Source organism: Dendrobates tinctorius, unplaced genomic scaffold, assembly GCF_039654945.1.
Source record: "Dendrobates tinctorius isolate UK_male_01 unplaced genomic scaffold, ASM3965494v1 ptg000209l, whole genome shotgun sequence".
NCBI classification, from domain to species: domain Eukaryota; kingdom Metazoa; phylum Chordata; class Amphibia; order Anura; family Dendrobatidae; genus Dendrobates; species Dendrobates tinctorius.
In genome coordinates, this window is record NW_027361876.1 from 6,189,589 (window position 1) to 6,209,993 (window position 20,405).

Below are 20,405 nucleotides of genomic sequence, written 5' to 3' on the forward strand. Positions count from 1 at the left end.
GAAAAACCCACAATGGTCACAGAAATAACTTGAATCTGACAAAAGTAATAATAAATACAAAATCTATGATACTGAACTAATGAAAGTCAGACACTGCTTTTCACCCATGCCTCCACAGAATTTGAAAAATAAAACTCATGAAATAGGCCTGGACAGAAATGATGGTACCTTTAACGTAATATTTTGTTGCACAACCCTTTGAGGCAATCAAATGATTCCTGTAACTGTCAATGAGACTTCTGCTCCTCTCGACAGGTATTTTGGCCCACTCCTCAAGAGAAAACTGCTCCAGTTGTCTCGTGTTTGAAGGTTGCCGTTTCCAGATGGCATGTTTCAGCTCTTTCTAAAAAGATGCTCAATAGGATTTAGATCAGGGCTCATAGAAGGCCACTTCAGAATAGTCCAATGGTTTCCTCTTAGCCATTCTTGGGTGTTTTAGCTGTGGGTTTTGGGTCATTATCCTGTTGCAAGACCCATGATCTGCGACTGAGACCAAGCTTTCTGACACTGGCCAGCACATTTCTCTCTAGAATCTCTTGATAGTATTGAGATTTCATTGTACCCTGCACAGATTCTCGACACCCTGTGCCAGATGCACCAAAGCAGCCCCAGAACATAACCGAGCCTGACTTTCATTTTTTCATTTTCATAGATTTTTTATTTATTATTACTTTTGTCAGATTCAAGTTATTTCTGTCACCATTGTGGGTTTTTCTGTCATTAACCCCTTACCTACAAAGGACGTAATATTCCGTACATGTGACCCTGGACCTAACTACCATGGACGGAATATTACGTCCCAGCGATCAGCGGCGCCCACGTGGTGAGCGCCGCTGATCGCGGCCGGGTGTCAGCTAATTATCATAGCTGACACCCGGCACAATGTGTCAGGGGCGGTCACGGACCGCCCCCGACACGTTAACCCCTTGTACACCGCGATCAAACGCGATCGCGTGTACCGGGGGTTAAAGGGAAGCATCGGCAGGGAGGGGGCTCCCTCCGTGCTTCCCTGAGCCCCCCACAGCAGCGCAATGTGCAGCGCTGCTGCGGGGGCTCTTTCCCTACAGGCCCCCGGATCCAAGATGGCGACGGGGGCCTTCGGGGGCCTGCAGGGAGATGACTTCCTCACTGCCTGCAAAGCGCAGGCATGAGGAAGTCTGCAGCAGTGCCTGTGACAGATCGCTGATCTGTCACAGTGATCTGTGATGTGACAGATCAGCGATCTGTCACAGGACAGTGATGTCCCACCTGGGACAAGGTAATAAAGTAAAAAAAAAAAAAAAAGTGTTAAAAATAATTTAAGAAAAATCGCTAAATAAATTTGTAAAAAAAAAAAATTCCCCAATAAATCCATTTTTTCAAAATTAAAAAAACAAAAACAATAAAAGTACACAAATTTGGTATCGCCGCGTCCGTAATGACCTGCCCTATAAAACTGTCCCATTAGTTAACCCCTTTAGCGAACCCCTTAAAAAATAAAAAATAAAAAACGAAGCAAAAAATAATGATTTATTATCATACCACCGAACAAAAAGTGCAATAACGCGAGATCAAAAAGACGCATATAAATATCCATGGTACCGCTGAAAACGTCATCTTGTCCCGCAAAAAACGAGCCGCCATACAGCATCATCTGCAAAAAAATAAAAAAGTTATAGCTCGCAGAATAAAGCAATACAAAATAATTATTTTTTATATAAAATTGTTTTCATTGCAAAAAACCGACAAAACATAAAAAACGACCTAAATGAGCTATCGCTGTAACCGTACTGACCCGAAGAATAAAAACGCTTTATCAATTTTACCGCACGCGGAACGGTGTAAACGCACCCCCCAAAAATCGGAATAAAAAGCGATCAAAAAATGTCACGTGCCCGAAAATGGTACCAATAAAAACGTCAACTCGTCCCGCAAAAAATAAGACCTCACATGACTCGGTGGGTCAAAATACGGAAAAATTATAGCTCACAATATGTGGTGATGCAAAAACTATTTTTACAATAAAAAGCGTCTTTTAGCGTGTGACAGCTGCCAAACATAAAAACCGCCATAAATAGTAAATCAAACCCCCCGTTATCACCCCCTTAGTTAGGGAAAAATAATAAAACTAAAAGAAAATGTATTTATTTCCATTTTCCCGCTAGGGTTAGGGTTAGGGCTAGGGTTAGGGCTAGGGCTCAGATTAGGGTTAGGGGTGTGTTGGGGTTAGGGTTGGAGTTATAATTGGGGGGTTTCCACTTTTTGGGCACATCAGGTGCTCTCCAAAGGCAACATGGCGTCTGATCTCAATTCCAGCCAATTCTGCGTTGTAAAAGTCAAATGGTGCTCCTTCCCTTCCAAGCTCTGCCATGCGCCCAAACAGTGCTTTACCCCCACATGTAGGGTATCAGCCTACTCAGGACAAATTACAAAACAACTTTTGGGGTCCAATTTCTCCTGTTACCCTTAGGAAAATAAAAAATTGGGGGCAAAAATATAATTTTGCGGAAAAAAATGTTTTTTTTATTTTCACGTCCGAGCGTTATAAACTTCTGTGAAGCACTTGGGGGTTCAAAGTGCTCTCCACACATCTAGATAAGTTCCGTGGGGGGTCTAGTTTCCAAAATGGGGTCACTTGTGGGGAGTTTCAATAGTTTAGGTACATCAGGGGCTCTCCAAACGCACATGACACCCGCAGACCAATCCATCAAAGTCTGCATTCCAAAACGTCACTACTTCCCGTCCGAGCCCCGACGTGTGCCCATACAGTAGTTTTCTCCCACATATGAGGTATCAGCGTACTCAGGACAAATTGGACAACAACTTTTGGGGTCCAATTTTTCCTGTTACCCTTGGGAAAATAAAAAAATTGGAGACTAATTGATCATGTTTGTGGAAAAAATACGATTTTTTTATTTTCATGCCTGGGCATTATAAACTTCTGTGAAGCCCTTGGGGGTCAAAGTGCTCACCACACATCTAGATAAGTTCCTCAGGGGGTCTAGTTTCCAAAATGGGGTCATTTGTGGGGGGTTTCCACTGTTTAGGTACATTAGGGGCTCTCCAAAGGCAACATGACACCCGCAGACCATTCCATCAAAGTCTGCATTCCAAAACGTCACTACTTCCCTTCCGAGGCCCGACATGTCCCCATACAGTAGTTTTCTCCCACATATGGGGTGTCAGCGTACTCAGGACAAATTGGACAACAACTTTTGGGGTCCAATTTCTCCTGTTACCATTGGGAAAATAAAAAATGGGGACTAAAAGATGATGTTTGTGGAAAAAATACGATTTTTTTTATTTTCACGCCCGGACGTTATAAACTTCAGTGAAGCACTGGGGGGTTCAAAGTGCTCACCACACATCTAGATAAGTTCCTTGGGGGGTCTAGTTTCCAAAATGGTGTCATTTGTGGGGGGTTTCTACTGTTTTGGTACATCAGGGGCTTTCCTAACGTGACATGGTGTCCGATCTCAATTCCAGCCAAAAACGTCAAATGGCGCTGCTTCCCTTCCGAGCTCTGCCATGCGCCCAAATAGTCATTTACACCCACATATGGGGTATCAGCGTACTCAGGACAAATTGCACAATAACTTTTAGGGTCCTGTTACTTTTGGAAAAATAAGAATTGAGGGTGAAAAGATCATTTTTGTGGAAAAAATATGATTTTTTAATTGTACTCCTGTACGTTATAAACTTCTGTGAAGCCCTTGTGGGTTCAAAGTTCTCACCACATATCTAGATAAGTTCCTTGGGGGGGTCTAGTTTCCAAAATGGGGTCACTTGAGGGGGTTTCCACTGTTTAGGTACATCAGGGGCTCTCCAAACGCGACATGGCGTCCGATCTGAATTCCAGCCAATTTTGCATTGAAAAAGTCAAACGGCGCTCCTTCCCTACTGAGGTCTGCCATGCGCCGAAACAGTGGTTCCCCCCCACATATCAGGTATCAGCGTACTCAGGACAAATTGCACAATAACTTTTGCAGTCCAATTTCTCCTGTTACCCTTGGTAAAATAAAGAAAATTGAACCTGAATTATTTTTTTTGTGGAAAAAAGTTAAATGTTCATTTTTTTTTTTTAATATTCAAAAAATTCCTGTGACGCACCTAAAGGGTTAATAAACTTCTTGAATGTGGTTTTGAGCACCTTGATGGGTGCAGTTTTTAGAATGGTGTCACTTTTGGGTATTTTCTATCATATAGACCCCTCAAAGTGGCTTCAAATGTGATGTGGTCCCTAAAAATAAAATGGTGTTGCAAAAATGAGAAATCGCTGGTCAATTTTTAACCCTTATAACTTCCTAACAAAAAAAAAATTTTGGTTCCAAAATTGTGCTGATGTAAAGTAAACATGTGGGAAATGTTATGTATTATGTTTTTTGTGTGCCGTATCGCTGTGATTTAAGGGCATAAAAATTCAAAGTTGGAAAATTGCGAAATTTTCAAAATTTTCGCCAAATTTGTTTTTTTCACAAATAAACGCAAGTTATTTGAATGCAATTTAACCCCTAACAAGAAGTACAATATGTCACGAGAAAACAATGTCAGAATCACCGGTATCCATGGAAGCGTTCCAGAGTTATGACCTCATAAACGTACAGTGGTCCGAATTGTAAAAATTGGCCCGGGAGTTAACGTGCAAACCACCCTTGGTAGTGAAGGGGTTAAAAGAGGGGTACCAACAATTTTGACCACGTGTGTAAATTGTACACTGTGAAAATTAAAAAATAATGCATGGTATGCACACAAGCCTATGGCACCATTGAGTAAAGTGCACTATTTACTAATATAACACATGCCATCCTACAGCAATAATGGTGGGGAAACCGTTCACAAGTCTCTAGAATTGCATCAGTGAGATAAAGGAATAAAATTACTTTATCGCAAAGGCCCTCATTGGACCTGTGCTTTAGAGGTTAAAGGGGTTGTCCGGTCAAAACCAATAGGTCTTCATTCACTCTGTGACTGCAGAGTTATGAATCCCCCAGCGCACGCACTGTACACTGCGGGGAATCGCCGGCTTCAGACCCGGGAACGGAGGGTAGGTTTGAGTTATACATACCCCTGGCCAGCAGGTGCGGCCTTGCTCTCTATACAGTAGTTTACCCTCTAGTTGGACATGCCCACTGGTTGGCAGCGTCACTAGACTGGGCACAGCCGTGGCTCAATACAAGTGTATGGAGCGACCCCATGACCACTGACCGGGGGTATGGATAACTCATACAGTTTGGTCTATATATATTTGGACAGAGACAACATTTTTCTAATTTTGGTTCTAGACATTACCACAATGAATTTTAAACAAAACAATGCAGATGCAGTTGAAGTTCAGACTTTGAGCTTTCATTTGAGGGTATCCACATTAAAATTGGATGAAGGGTTTAGGAGTTTCAGCTCCTTAATTTGTGCCACCCTGTTTTTAAAGGGACCAAAAGTAATTGGACAATTGACTCCAAGGCTATTTCATGGACAGGTGTGGGCAATCCCTTCATTATGTAATTCTCAATTAAGCAGATAAAAGGCCTGGAGTTGATTTGAGGTGTGGTGGTTGCATTTGGAAGGTTTTGCTGTGAAGGAAACAGCGGTAAAAGGAGCTCTCCATGCAGGTGAAGCAAGCCATCCTTAAGCTGCAAAAACAGAAAAAACCCATCCGAGAAATTGCTACAACATTAGGAGTGGCAAAATCTACAGTTTGGTACATCCTAAGAAAGAAAGAAAGCAAGCACTGGTGAACTCACCAATGCAAAAAGACCTGGCGCCCACTGAAGACAACAGTGGTGGATGATCACAGAATAGTCTTCATGGTGAAGAGAAACCCCTTCACAACAGCCAACCAAGTGAACAACACTCTCCAGGAGGTAGGCGTATCAATATCCAAATCTACCATAAAGAGAAGACTGCATGAAAGTAAATACAGAGGGTTCACTGCACGGTTCAAGCCACTCATAAGCATCAAGAATAAAAAGGCTAGGCTGTGCTTTGCTAAAAAACAACTAAAAAAGCCAGCACAGTTCTGGAAGAACATTCTTTGGACAGATGAAACCAAGATCAACCTCTACCAGAATGATGGAAAGAGAAAAGTATGGTGAAGGCGTGGTACAGCTCATGATCCAAAGCATACCACATCATCTGTAAAACACGGCGGAGGCAGTGTAATGGCTTGGGCATGCATGACTGCCAATGGCACTGGGTCACTAGTGTTTATTGATGATGTGACACAGGACAGAATCAGACGAATGATTTCTGAGGTATCCAGAGCCACACAGTGTGCTCAGATCCAGCCAAATGCAGCCAAACTGATTGGTCGTCGTTTCATACTACAGATGGACAATGACCCAAAACATAAAGCCAAAGCAACCCAGGAGTTTATTAAAGCAAAGAAGTGGAATATTCTTGAATGGCCAAGTCAGTCACCTGATGTCAACCCAGTTGAGCATGCATTTCACTTGTTAAAGACGAAACTTGAGACAGAAAGGCCCACAAACAAACAGCAACTGAAAACCACCGCAGTGAAGGCCCTGGCAGAGCATCAAAAAGGAGGAAACACAGCGTCTGGTGATGTCCAGGAGTTCAAGACTTCAGGCAGTCATTGCCAACAAAGGGTTTTCAACCAAGTACTAGAAATAAACATTTTATTTATAATTATTTGATCTGTCCAATTACTTTTGGTCCCTTTAAAAACAGGGTGGCACATGTTAAGGAGCTGAAACTCCTAAACCCTTCATCCAATTTTAATGTGGATACCCTCAAATGAAAGCTGAAAGGCTGAACTTCAATTGCATCTGAATTGTTTTGTTTAAAATTCATTGTGGTAATGTCTAGAACCAAAATTAGAAAAATGTTGTCTCTGTTCAAATATATATGGACCTAACTGTACGTGCCCTCCAGTCCGGGATCTGAGTGACTGAAAAATTATCGATTTGGACTGGACAAACCCTTTAAATATGAATGGACTTAGAACAAGGGTTGCATCACTGACATGGGTCCACAAAGTAGAGGAGATTGCTGCTTTCCCTGCATATGGTAATTGGCATGTTGGGGCACCGTATGTAATGTGTGGATGCACCAAGCATTTATGTGCCAGTGTTTCTGTATAGTGAATGCCCTGTACGATTAAACATACTTGTGACATAGCCTTCACTTAGCCCTGAACACTGACTGCTTCCTAATGATAAAGATTCTCTTTCTCTTCTTTTCCCGTCAATTCTCAACTCCACCATCCTTATGTAGTGAATTGAAGCTGGCCCAGACATCAGATGGAAAAACCATTGTCTGCTACCATCCATCAGTGGATATTCCATATGAGCACACCAAGGTAACTCTGCAGAGTCTTACGTAATCAGGAGCGCATAAGCTTCATTCACAGGACCTATGTGCTGCACGTTTTGGCGTCTACACTACAGTCTGGCATACAATTACATGGCATAATTAAGTAGGATCCTGCAGCCTCAAGGGAGTTAGGGTATGTGCACACGCTGCGGATTGGGGTGCGGATTTGGCCGCGCGGATTTTGTAAAATCTGCAGGTAAATCTGCAGGTCAAAAGACCTGCGGATTAGCCTGCGGTTTTGCCCTGCGGTTTTTCATCTCCACAATGGAGGAGATGGCAAACCGCAGCGGAATCCGCAGAAAGAATTGACATGTCGATTCTTTCTGCGGTTTAGAAACCGCGCGGAAAAATCCGCACAGTCTGCACTGTGGTTTTCAATATCCATAGGATATTATGGTACTGTACACCGCAGCAAAAACTGCTGCGGATCCGCAGCGGCCAAATCTGCTGCGGAACCGCAGCAGAATCCGCAGCGTGTGCAACACACCCTTAGGGTTCGTTCACACATCCAAGTTCTCATGAGTGGTATCCATGGTTTTCAGGGATAGCACTCATAACTATGATAGTCTAGTCTATATGGCTGTTTGTCTGTGTTTTTTCTTTTGAGTGGTCCACAGAAAACAGCTGTCATGTCTGATTTTTATCTGATGTGTTGGATAAAATCTGTCATGCAAGTCAATGGGTCTAAGAAGAAATCGGACAGCACTTAGATGACATCCAAGTGTGGTCCAATTTTCACAGACTGTCAGGCTGTGTTCACACACAGCATTTTTTTAGCGGTATTTTTAGCGGTTTTTCTCCTTCGTCTCATTGGGGGACACAGGTACTGTGGGTGTATGCTGCTGCCGTCTGGAGGATGACACTAAGTATACAAAAAAAAAAATGTTAGCGCCGCCGCATACACCCTCGCCCTGATTGCAGGCGGAAACCAGTTTTTTGCTTAGTGTCCTATGGAGGCACATGCAGTCTGGATTTCTCCAGACTATTTTTTTTTTTTTTTTTTGGTTTCTTGCTATGAAGAGGAGACGGGGACGACGGATCCTATTGAAAGGGTCTGATCTCCCCAAACCATCAACGGGCGAGCACGCGTTGAGTATCACCTCCGCGTATCCTTTTCCGCACCGAGGGACATCTCTGGGACTTTTCCCCAGACATCTATTTTTATTTTTTATTTTAAGAAGATAAGACAGGGGCAACGCATCCTATTGAAAGGATCCGATTTCCCCAAACCATCAATGGGCGAGCATGTGCGAGTGTCCCTCCACGTATCCTTTCCCGCGACATGGGACATTATGCCAGACTTAGCCCTGTCCACCCCTAGGTATTGAAACCATGGGCTTGCACAGAGGCACAAGACTAGTCTGTGCGGCCCCCTCTGCTCCACCAACGCAAGACGGCGGTGCTGCATGGCGGCGGACTGTCCCTCTCCTCGCCCCTGTTAGGCGGACAGAGTTAGGGTGCCTGCACCGTCCTAAAATGAAATGCCACTGGTAGCAGCACCTGGGGTAAGTATGGAGCTGGGGAGGGCCCTGGGCAGCGTTTTGTGGAGTTTCCACCATGAAGTCCCCTGAGGGTTTTCCACTGTGTATAATGGGGCTAGGGCTGCGATCTGCAAACGCCATTACCCCCCCCCCCCAACCTCTCTCCCTCACCTCTCTCCCTCCTCGCCTCTTCGCCTCCCCTCCTCCCTCCTGGAACCTGCGTGTGGCTGTGTCCGGCAGGAGGCTTAGCAGGGCCATAGACCTGCACCACCAGCGGAGGAGGAGAGCGGCATGAAGGACCGGATCACTGGGGTAGCGGGGGCGCCAGCGCACGTGCGGGCGGACGGTGACTAATTTAGCCCGAGGCTTCGGCCTAGGGCGCGGGCGGAAGTTCCGCCACCCAGCATGACGTCATATCTGGCGCCGCCCCCCGTGACTAGGGCGGGCGCCGGATAAAATTGAGGCCCCGGCTTCAGTGCCGGGTAGGCCGCGATCTGGAGAGCATTCGCAGCCTACCCAGAGGTGAAGGAGCGCATTAGAGGCAGACCCAGGAGCGCGGGGGGGACACACAGGAGCAGGGAAAGTGCGACCCCGTCCCGGAGCCACACTACGTGCATTAAAAGGTTCTCCTCCTCCTTTCCCCTCGAACTTTCATAAATTTAGCCTGATCAGCAATATGTCTGGGAAAGGAAAAACGCACACATTCCTTTAAGCCGCATGCGTATCCTGTGGGGTTATGTTCCCACGAGCGCAGACTAATAAATTATCTGAGGCCTGTGACTCCGAACGCGCCAAGGAGCCCTCCCCTGCGACAGAGCCCAGGGGTCTGGATCCCCCGGAATGGGCGTTATCACTCTCTCGGTCCATGGTTTCACTTACGAAGGCGATTGAGACCCTTCAGGCCCCGGATAGGGGTAGAGACGACTGCTCGCCTGTTTGGGAGGGTTCATCCACCTCACAAGAGCCTCCGGCCTGCAGGGAAGAGAACCCACACTGAGTCTCTGGGCCCCTTCGGTGCTTCGGCATCCGTGAGTGTGGCGTCCCGCTCACCGTCACCATTTTCCGGGGGCGAGCAAAGTTCAGGTTATGACGTGGAGGAATCCTTGGACCTGGATACTCCAGGGTGTCGGGAGACTGTAGACAGTGTCATTGAGGCTGTCAATCAAACTTTGGGTATTGAGGAGGACGTCTCCCTAACCGCAGGTCATACGGTATCCTTTAAGAAGGCCAGACGACTGCATAGAGTGTTTAGCACTCATCCAGAGTTCGAGGACATAGTGCAGCGGCACAGGGAACGTCCAGACAAGCGTTTTTCGGGACAAAAAACGCTAGAAACGAGATATCCGTTTGCACAAGAGCTCTGTAAGGGATGGGCGGAATCTCCGGTTGTGGATCCCCCAGTGTCACGCCTGGCCTCAAGAATTTTGTTGTCGGTGCCTAGTGTTTCTTCCATTAAGATCCCACGGATTGGCTCATAGAGGGTTTAGCCCGCTCGGTGTATGAGGCATCAGGATCGGCACTCTCTCCTTCATTTGCGGCAACATGGGTAGCCAAGGCCATGATGTCATGGTCAGATTCTTTAAATAAGGTCCTACAGGATAGAGACCTGCCAACGGAGGTGTCTGAGATAGCAGGTCAGATCGCGATGGCAGGTGACTATTTGATCAATGCGTCCTTGGATGCGGCTAATTGTGCAGCACTAGCGGCGGCGAATGCAGTCGCCATTTGGAGAGCCCTGTGGTTAAGGCTATGGCGCGCTGATTCAATTTCCAAGAAGTCCTTGACTTCCTTGCCTTATCAGGGTAGCCGCCTATTTGGGGAGAAATTAGACAAACTGATCTCAGATGCTACGGGGGAAAAAGCACCTTTCTCCCACAGCAGAAACGTAAACTGCCATTTCGTCAGCCTCAGGCACGCTTTCGAGCATTTCGCAGCCACAGGTGGATGGCAGCGGCCAGTTCTTCCGCCCCAGCTCGCTACAACCAGGACAAGGAGCGTCAGGTCATGTATAGAGCCAACCCGCTGGGCAGGATGCGAGGCCGCCCGCCCAGGTCAAGGGGGGCCAGGTCCCAGAGGCCCTCAGCGAAATGACTCGGGGCATCCGGTAACCGAAGACGGCAGAGTGAGCGGACGTCTACTCAGATTCTGCCACGTCTGGGTCGCGGTGGCACGCGACGCTTGGGTGGCGGAATTGGTGTCGTCGGGTTACAAAATAGAATTTGTCAGAGATCCTCCAGGACGATTTTTTTTCTTTCCCAGCTTCCCAAAGCAGAGTCCCGGGCAGAGGCATTGCTAGGGGCCATCAAGGTACTGCAGCGCAACGGGGTCATTGTCCCTGTACCAGAGTGCGAAAGAACTCAAGGTTTTCATTCCAACCTGTTCGCGGTCCCCAAGAGGGACGGGTCAGTAAGGCCGGTTTTGGACCTAAAGCTCCTGAACAGGTTCATCAGAATCAGGCACTTTCGAATGGAATCTCTCCGTTCAGTCATATCGACCATGGAGCAGGGAGAGTACTTGGCCTCGATCGATGTCCACCTGCACGTCCCTATTTTACCCCCGCATCAAAGATTCCTACGTTTTGCAATCTATGGTCGGCATTCCCAATTTGTGGCTCTGCCTTTCGGGTTGGCCACTGCCCCCAGAGTGTTCACGAAGGTAATGGCGGTCGTCATGGCCATTCTACATTCTCGGGGCATAGTGGTTTTACCTTATTTAGACGACCTCTTAGTGAAGGGTCTGTCCTTTCGGGCATGCGAGGAAAATGTCAGCATCACGCTGGATACCCTATCTCGCCTAGGATGATTGGTCAACGGGAAGAAGTCTTCCCTTGTCCCAGCTAGGGATGATTTTCGACACCTCCCGAGGGTTGGTAATTCTCCCTCAGGACAAAGCTCGAGCGCTCCGGCAGGGAGTTCGGAATCTTCAACAACCAGGCCCTCACACCATTCGGTTCGGGATGAGGGTTCTAGGAAGTATGGTGGCGGCAATGGAAGCGATTCCGTTTGCCCAATTTCATCTTCGTCCCCTGCAGCATGCTCTCTTGACATCTTGGGACAAGAGTCCATTCATACTGTATCATCAGTGCAGGTTGTCCTCTTGAGTCAGACGGTCACTTCAGTGGTGGACGCGCGACTCCTCTCCTTCAGGGGAAGCCCTTTCCCCCAGATCAATGGTTGGTAATCACAACCAATGCGAGTCTTCTCAGTTGGGGAGCAGTTTTCCGGAATCACACAGCTCAGGGGCAATGGTGGCATCAGGAGGCACGCCTCCCGATCAACTTGTTGGAGATTCGTGCGGTTGGCACTGCAACATTTCCAGCACTTTCTAGCATGGCGTCCGGTCCGGGTTCAATCAGACCACGCCACGACGGTGGCGTACGTGAATCACTAGGGAGGCACGCGCAGCAGGGCAACCATGCGCGAGATAGAGCATGTGCTACGCTGGGCCGAGGGGAACCACTCGGTAATCTCAGCAGTCCACATTCCTGGCGTGTAAAATTGGGCAGATTTCCTAAGAAGGCAGGGTGTCGCGGCCGGGTAATGGTCCCTGCACCCCGAGGTCTTCCAGCAGATTTGACAACAGTGGGGGACTCCGGACGTGGATCTGATGGCCTCCAGGGAAAGTGGCCGTGTTTGTCGCTCGGTCTCAAGACCCGCGAGCAATCGCAGTGGATGCGTTGGTCCTACCATGGAACCAGTTTCGGCTCCCATACCTGTTTCCCCCGCTCCCGCTACATCCGAGGGTCATCAGAAAAATCAAGACAGAGGGGGTTCTGGCAATTCTGCTGGCCCCAGACTGGCCCCGTCGGGCATGGTACGCGGATCTAGTGCAGCTCCTCGCAGACGTTCCTTGGCGTCTGCCGGAACGACCAGACTTGCTGTCTCAGGGGCCGATCTGCCACCTGAACTCAGGGGCCCTGTGTTTGACGGCATGGCCGTTGAATCTTGGATTCTGACCCAGGCGGGGTTTGGGCGTGAAGTGGTTGCTACAATGGTTAGTGCCCGGAAGCCTACCTCGGCGAGAATTTACCATAACACTTGGAAGGTTTTCTTTCGTTGGTGTCGAGAGCACGGGGTTGCACCACTGTCCTCGGTTCCCAACATCCTGGCTTTTCTTCAGTCAGGCCTAGACGCAGGATTAGCCTCGAGTTCCCTTAGGAGGCAGATATCGGCCTTGTCTGTCCTCTTCCAGCGCAGGATTGCTACTAATATGCAGGTCAAGACGTTCGTTCAGGGGGTCTCTCATTTGGTGCCCCCCTTTAGAGCGCCCATAGATGCCTGGGACCTTAACCTGGTCCTGAATGTCCTGCAGGAGGCTTCTTTTGAACCATTGCAAGAAATTTCATTATCATATCGTTCCAGGAAGGTCATATTCTTGGTAGCCATAACTTCCATTAGGCGGATCTCAGAGTTGGCAGCCCTATCTTGTAGAGCACCGTTCCTGACTTTTTACAAGGATAAGGTAGTCCTTAGACCAGCTCCTCCCTTTCTGCCGAAGGTCGCTTCCTCTTTCCACATTAATGAGGACATTGTTCTGCCTTCATTTTGTCCAGTGCATAGGGTGGAAAGGACGCTCCACACGTTGGACCTAGTGAGAGCGCTCAGGAGGTATGTGTCGAGGACAGCACCTTTTCTCCAGACAGACTCGCTGTTTGTGATGCCCGAAGGGTAGCTTTACAATGTGCATACTCAGGCTTCGTCAGATGCGAGCCTGGGTAGAAAAATTCTCCAAGCAGCAGGACAGGAAGGCATGCGGCTTGGATCGGTGAGTTGGCTTCCCACCCAGGGACTGCTTTAGGACGTCCCACAGTACCTGTGTCCCCCAATGAGACGAAGGAGAAACATGAATTTTTGTGAGTACTCACCGTAAAATCCTTTTCTCCGAGATGCTCATTGGGGGACACTGCACCCACCCTATGAGCCAGTTGGCTCTTGTTTATTTAATTAGTATAATTCTTGTTTGAGTAGGGTGGTCCTTTTTCAGACATATCGTATTCTGCGTAAGGCTAATTTGTTCTGTGTTCTCCTACTGCTGTTGCACTAAACTGGTTTCTGCCCGCAATCGGGGCGAGGGTGTTTGCGACGGAGGAGCTAACTTGTATACTTAGTGTCTGCCTCCAGACGGCAGTAGCATACACCCACAGTACCTGTGTCCCCCAATGAGTGTCTCGGAGAAAAGGATTTTACGGTGAGTACTCACAAAAATCCATGTTTCCAATAAAACCGCTATAAAACCGCTAAAAATAAGCCACCCAGTCATTTCTATGCATTTTGCACTTTTTGTGCATACTGATGCGTTTTTTTACCCCGAAAATAACGCATTGCGGTAAAAAATGCAGCATGCTCATTAATTTCGCAGATTTTTCCACGTTTCTTGCTATTTCTACGCGTTTTGAAAACGCATAAAAATCACGCGCAGAAAAAAACGCGCGATTTCTGGGAAGGGAGTCAGGTTTTCCAGCAGAAATTTTCTGCTACGTGTGCACTTAGCCTCAGAATGGAGCTTTTTTTTTTTTTTTAATTGGCGTATAAGAAAAATGGTTAACACTCAGATCATACCCTGATTAAAATAATCAGTCCGTTTTTCTCATACGTGGAAAATTTAGACATGTGAATGAGCCCTTATAAGCGCAGTCAACTAAAATGTTTAAGAGTACGTTCACATGTGCGAACTTAGCGCTCATTAAAATCATGGTCGATATCTTTGTGCGTATTTCACCCTATGGATTTCCAAGGGTAAAATTGGCCATGAGACTCCACCCTGAAGATCAGCAGATCGTGTGCCTTGTAGCTTCTGTAATACACTGGCGATATTATGTTGGCAATCCGGACCAGAAATCTGCAGCATATCCACCACATGTGAACATACAATGGCATGTAAAAGTCTGGGCACCCCTGGTCAAAATTGGTGTTATTTTCCTTTTTTGTAATTTTTAAAATGTAAAAAATGACTTTTTTTTTCTTTTTTTAAATGTAAAGGAAATATTCCTCCTTTAACTTATAGAGATCATTTCATCTTCAACTTGCTTAACTGCTCACAATAACAGTAATTTTGACCAGGGGCGCCCAAACTTTTACATGCCACTGTATTGTTACATGGTGATGTGGAGTGTAGCGAGCACCCAGCAAAATAAATTCCAAGGGACTGGTTGTGGTTTAGCCTTTCTTAGTGGACACTCGGATACCTTTGGAGACTAAACATTATGACCTCACTTTGTTGGTACAAGGCTCTTAAATGTAGTTGCATGTAATGACATTCACGCTTATTGTCATATCTGTAGTAGAAGGTGGAGGATCTTATCCACTCTTCTTTAACTTTATTATGTAGCCTCTTCCTCGGAGAGATCCATTACACAACCAGGAAGAATCACAGGAGCAGGTGCTAAAAGCCAGACTTTACCAAACTGAGGGCAAACCAGCGCCAACTAAAGAAGAGCTGAGCAAAATGTTCTACACCACCAAGCACAGATGGTATCCTGTTGGACAGTAAGTTACTTAGCTACCATTACTTTGAGCAATTATGACTGTACTAGATGGAGGCCCGATGCGAGGGCGGTAATGTCGCGATGGGGGCAGGCTTTGCAGCTTTGAAAATCTCCCCCGCCCCCCCATGTGCTCACCCACCTATCCACTCTCTTTCCACATGTGCCGACTTCTGCCGTCTGTGCTCTCTTCTTTGACCTTTCTCCCCCATGTCATGTTTCTGTGGTAACTTGGATAGCTGTCCTTTTCTTTGATGGTATATTCTTGGTATTTTTTTTATGTTGACGTTGATATTTGCTTTTTAAAGGGGTTTTCCCACGAATGAAAGTTAATTTTAAAAATTGTCTGACCGTGTACAGAACATACCACAGCTCCTGGGCAGGGGAGGAAGCAAAAGATAATATGGACATTACAGTAGGGGATCACAGAGGATTCATTTTGTGAGGTAAAATATTTTTTAAAAACAGTCAGTGAAATATTTTACCTCACAAAATGAATCCTCTGTGATCCCCTGCTGTAATGTCAGTATTGTCTTTTGCTTCCTCCCCTGCCCAGGAGATGTGGTATGCTCCGTACACGGTCAGACACAGTCAATTTTTAAAATGAACTTTTGTTCGTGGGAAAACCCCTTTAATGTGATCGGCTTCCTCAGCCTGTAGCCACGTCGCACATCCGTCGCCGGGATCAGCCGAATGATTCACTGCAACTGCGCGTAATTCGCACCGCCGCCATCTTTGTGCAGACAGCGGCGGTCACATTAAAACTGCGCATGAGCTCCTCCTATACAAAGATGGCAGCAGTCAGTGAATCATTCGGCTGATCCTGGCAGCAGCGTGTTCGCGACGGTGTTCTGCTGGTGGTACCGCGCAAGAGGCTGTGTGTGTGTGTGTGTGTGTGTGTGCGTGTGTGTGTGCGTGCGTGCGTGCGTGCGTATAGAGTGTGTGTGTGTGGTGCGACGTTGTTCCGCTGGTGGTACCGCGCAATAGGTTGGTACCAGCTGCAGTTTCCATATTGAGACATTGGATGTCCCAATATGGCGGTCGGTGAACTTCCTCCGCTTGGAATTCTGGGATACGGTGACATCTGGACAGAACAGGAAATGAAAACATTACAAGGCAATTCTATAAATAGATATGTTTAGAATGGAATGCACAGAATATGGAGTTAAACCGAAATCACAGGGAACAGAATCCTGGGTTGTGAGTTCTCCTACAACAACATTTCTCACCTATACAAAGGAAATGAATGCACAGCAGGGGTCTGGTAATTGTGTCCTGAGCAGTAGTGGGCCTTCTTGGCCACTGTTCCATTTCCTTCTGTGATAGTGAGTAGAACAGTTGACACTGGTGCACTAGGGCTCCGCTGTAACAGCAGACATAGGACCCCTATTTTCAGGATTGGTGGTGGTTTGCGCTCTCATGTGTAGGAGATTAATGTTTGTAGGATAATCCTTTTTTAATGTGACAGTCACCCCAAAAACTCCAATTAAACTACTAGTAAGGTGATATGGGTGCCTAAGCCCCTATAAAAATCATGCCTGTCCTATAAATTTTACAGCATTTGCTGTCCAGGTAAAAACACTTCAATTTGTTATGCAAATCAGGACTCCTGAGGCACTGTTAGCATAGCCAAGGGCTCCAGGCACCTTTCCAATCCTTAAATTAGCAGAAGGCACAATGTACCTTAGCTTGATTGGTAGTACTCGCTTGCCCGGAATGAGTGCTTGCTTAGGCTGTGTGCACACGTTGCGGATTCTGCTGCGTTTCCGCTGCGGTTTTGGCCCTGCGGAAACGAAGCAGTTCCTCTGACATGGTACAGTACAATGAAACCCTGTGCTCACGCTGCGTTTTTTTCTGCGCGGTTTTGCTGCGGTTTACAAACCGCAGCATGTCAATTGTTTGTGCAGTTTCCGCAGCGGTTTCACACCTTTAACATAGTAGAGGTGTGAAACCGCAGGGCAAAACCGCAGACCAAACCGCAGGAAAACCGCAGGTCACTTTACCTGCGGTTTTACCTGCGTTTCCGCGTAGAAAAATCCGCAGCGGAATCCGCAACGTGGGCACATAGCCTTAGCCTAATCACACCTTCCTCGCTCTTGACTGCACAGTAGCATCTGCTCACTACCCAAATACGCCCGTCAGTTCAGAGTGCGACTATATAGTCAGGAGTGAGCAAAGGGCTCACACTCCAGGAGAGGCAGTGTGCATGCATGATTCAGCTAAGTCAGCGTTCACTCTGGCAATCGAGCACTGTCAATCAAGCTAAGGGATATTGCGACCCCTGCTAATTGAGGTGGTGGACCAGTTCACCAAGGAACCCTGATTAACATATTAAATAAAATATATATTTTTTATATACCATACATCAAAAGCATTAACATTTATAGTACAGGCATGAATTTTATAGGAGCAAAGTCCCCTACATCACTTACTAGCAGTTTAATTGGATTATCATGAATGACACTTCTGTTAAATCTGAATAATCATGGTACATATTCCATATAATTACAAAAAATCTGCATTACGAGCCCTAGTATCCATCAATTATCCTTTTTATGAAGCAGCTGAAGCATTATTCTCACATTGCAGACTAGACTATTATGGGTCTCTTTAAAGGGAAGCTGTCATTAGATCCTTGTGCAGCATGAATCAGAGCCTGGCTGTGCGACTGCAGCCATGTGTGCTTTACACTAAAGTGTTGAGGCGTTTCGGAGAAAAACCTAGTTATTTCAGACTAATACCGCCACTACATTTAGTAAGAAAAATAATTGAACGTATATAAAAAAATCTCTTTAGACAATAATCTTTATTTAAATTAACCACACAGTGAAAGATAACAGTACAAAAATTAGCCCCTAAAAACCCTTAAAAACTGTTGGGGCAGCGTGGTTCATACACATGTAAAGCAACAAGCATGTATAGCATATATTATATATTGAGGCAGTATTACATGGTAGCAAGTACATATGCAAACTTAGTAAGAAACGATGACATATGTTTGAAAAGCACTAATGTGCTGCTAACAGATTTGTGCGATTTTGCAAGTAAGGCCTGTTTCACATTTCTGTTTTTTGACGTCAGTCAAAATCCGCCACTTTTAGAAAAAAACGGATCCGCCCCTTTTTTGGCAGATCCGTTTTTTCCTCCATAGACTTGCATTAGCGGTGGATTTTGACTGACGGTCGTCCGTCTCACCCGTTTTTTGACGGATCCGTCAGAATTTTAGCGGCTCCCGGGCGGAGGAGACGGACTCTGAAACATTTTTTCAGAGCGGCTGTCTGCTATTTTGTATTGCGCATGCCTGGCAGATTTGCTCTGGCAGGGATTTTAACCCTGAATAGCGTTCCAGAAAAGCGCTCTCTCACTCTCGTTTTTTCAAGCCTCGGTTGCTTCTGTCAGCATAAATCTAATGATAGGTTCACGTTAAGTAAGTTCTGACAATTGCATTACAAAAACTATATTTGGTAGAATGAGCGCAGCTTTATATCTTTTATAGTTACAATTTCAGGACAAGGATTGTTCAGTGAAGCAAAGGTCTAAGGCTTTGTTCACACTTAGAGGTTGTCCACTACTTTAGCATTCTTGACCTTTCATTAGAAAAGTGGTCAGGGTCTGACACCTGGTAACCCCCTGACGATCAGCTGTGATCGATGGCGGCTGCCAGCCAGAAGTACTCACTTGCGAAGCTTCTCCATCGTCTGATAGTGGCCGCCGCAGGATACTAGACATCCACCTCCTATTGATTTGAATAGGAATCGGATGTGCAGTACCATGCGGCGGCCACTATCAGAAGATGGAGAAGCTCTGCAAATGAATATTTCTGGCTGGTGTCCGCCGCCGATGACACAGATGACAGCTGATTGGCGGGGGGTCCTGGGTGTCGGACCCCAACTGATCAGACATTGATGACCTATCATACAGCTAGGACATCAGTGCTGAAGTAGTGGACAACCTCTTTAAGTTTGCAGTACTATTCTTGCTGTCACAATTAGCAGAACTGATGGAAACCTGACCGGAATGGGGTCTGTCAGTTTCCATGCACATCTGTCTCAGTAGTAATGAATCTGTTACAAATGGAAGCCATGCTGCTAGCATAATGAAATCATCAATAATTCCTGCTTTATACATTCACACGATGCTGATATTTTACCTTTTTCCCATACATATAGTGCATATTTTCCCCCAAAAAATTGATGCAAAAGTCCAATAAGAAGCTTCCAGCAACTGTGGCTCAATATCAAGAGTGGCAGCTGTCCATATGAAAAAAAACAATGGTGGTCGCCTATGTAAAGCTTCAGCATTATAGCAATGCATGGAGGGTTTTTGTTAGGAATGATTGACCTTGTTTTACATGTTATTTATTTGCTGTATTTTAATTTCAGATATCATAGAAGACGAATGAAGAAAGACCCTCCTAAAGACCGCTAATTGTGATGTGAAATTTCTTGATTAAAATACAAAATGACCTACTCCCACACATCAGATCTGCAATAAATGTTACACTTTGTGATGGTTTTTTGAAGCTGCACACATTTGTATTGGTACTCGCTTTACTCGTTGTTAGGTCAATGGCTCTTTCATGTTGAATTTAACAGTGGGTGTAACTATAAAGTAGAGAAACTTAAAAAAAGTATATATAAACAAAAACAGACCTAAAAATTAGCTTTCATTATGTACCTCTAAAAAGCTCAATGTATAAAAACACACACATTGGTGAGTGGCTCAAACTGAGGTGCTAGATATTCATGAACCAGGTCAAAATATTTATTTATTCGTAGAAAAAGTCTAGGGGAAAAGATAGCCGGTACTACGTTTCCCTACCTGGCAGTGGAGGTTAGCATCCTAGGGGAAACGTAATGGCGCCCCCGCTCCACCTAGGCTAACCCTGTCTGACCCTAAAAGGAATTCCCTCACCAAGCTGTCACCAACACCCATAAAGTGCTTAAGGATAATGAACCTGCAGTATGACTGAAAATATGTTCAGTCGGTGACACTGCTATGCAGTGTATTTCAGTGTGTGATGGATAATAGACAGAGTATACCTGTCAGTTTAATGTATTTAAATCAAAGGGATCCGTTTAAGCATTCCATAGTTATTACCTCATAAAGTGACAGTGGTCAGAATTGTAAAA

General features: G+C 46.0%; 1 protein-coding gene across 2 annotated transcripts in view; it reads left to right on the forward strand.

Moving 5' to 3' along the window:
* MRPL42 (mitochondrial ribosomal protein L42) overlaps window positions 1-19,801 on the forward strand; it is a 37,806-nt gene extending 18,005 nt beyond the window's left edge. For both annotated transcript variants that reach the window (XM_073554258.1, XM_073554259.1), the window contains exons 3-5: window positions 7,213-7,297; window positions 15,120-15,277; window positions 19,656-19,801. In XM_073554258.1, coding sequence (XP_073410359.1) covers window positions 7,213-7,297; window positions 15,120-15,277; window positions 19,656-19,701 — 289 coding nt within the window. In that variant the 3' untranslated portion in view covers window positions 19,702-19,801. The remainder of the gene's footprint in view (window positions 1-7,212; window positions 7,298-15,119; window positions 15,278-19,655) is intronic.
* Window positions 19,802-20,405: the final 604 nt, after the last annotated feature.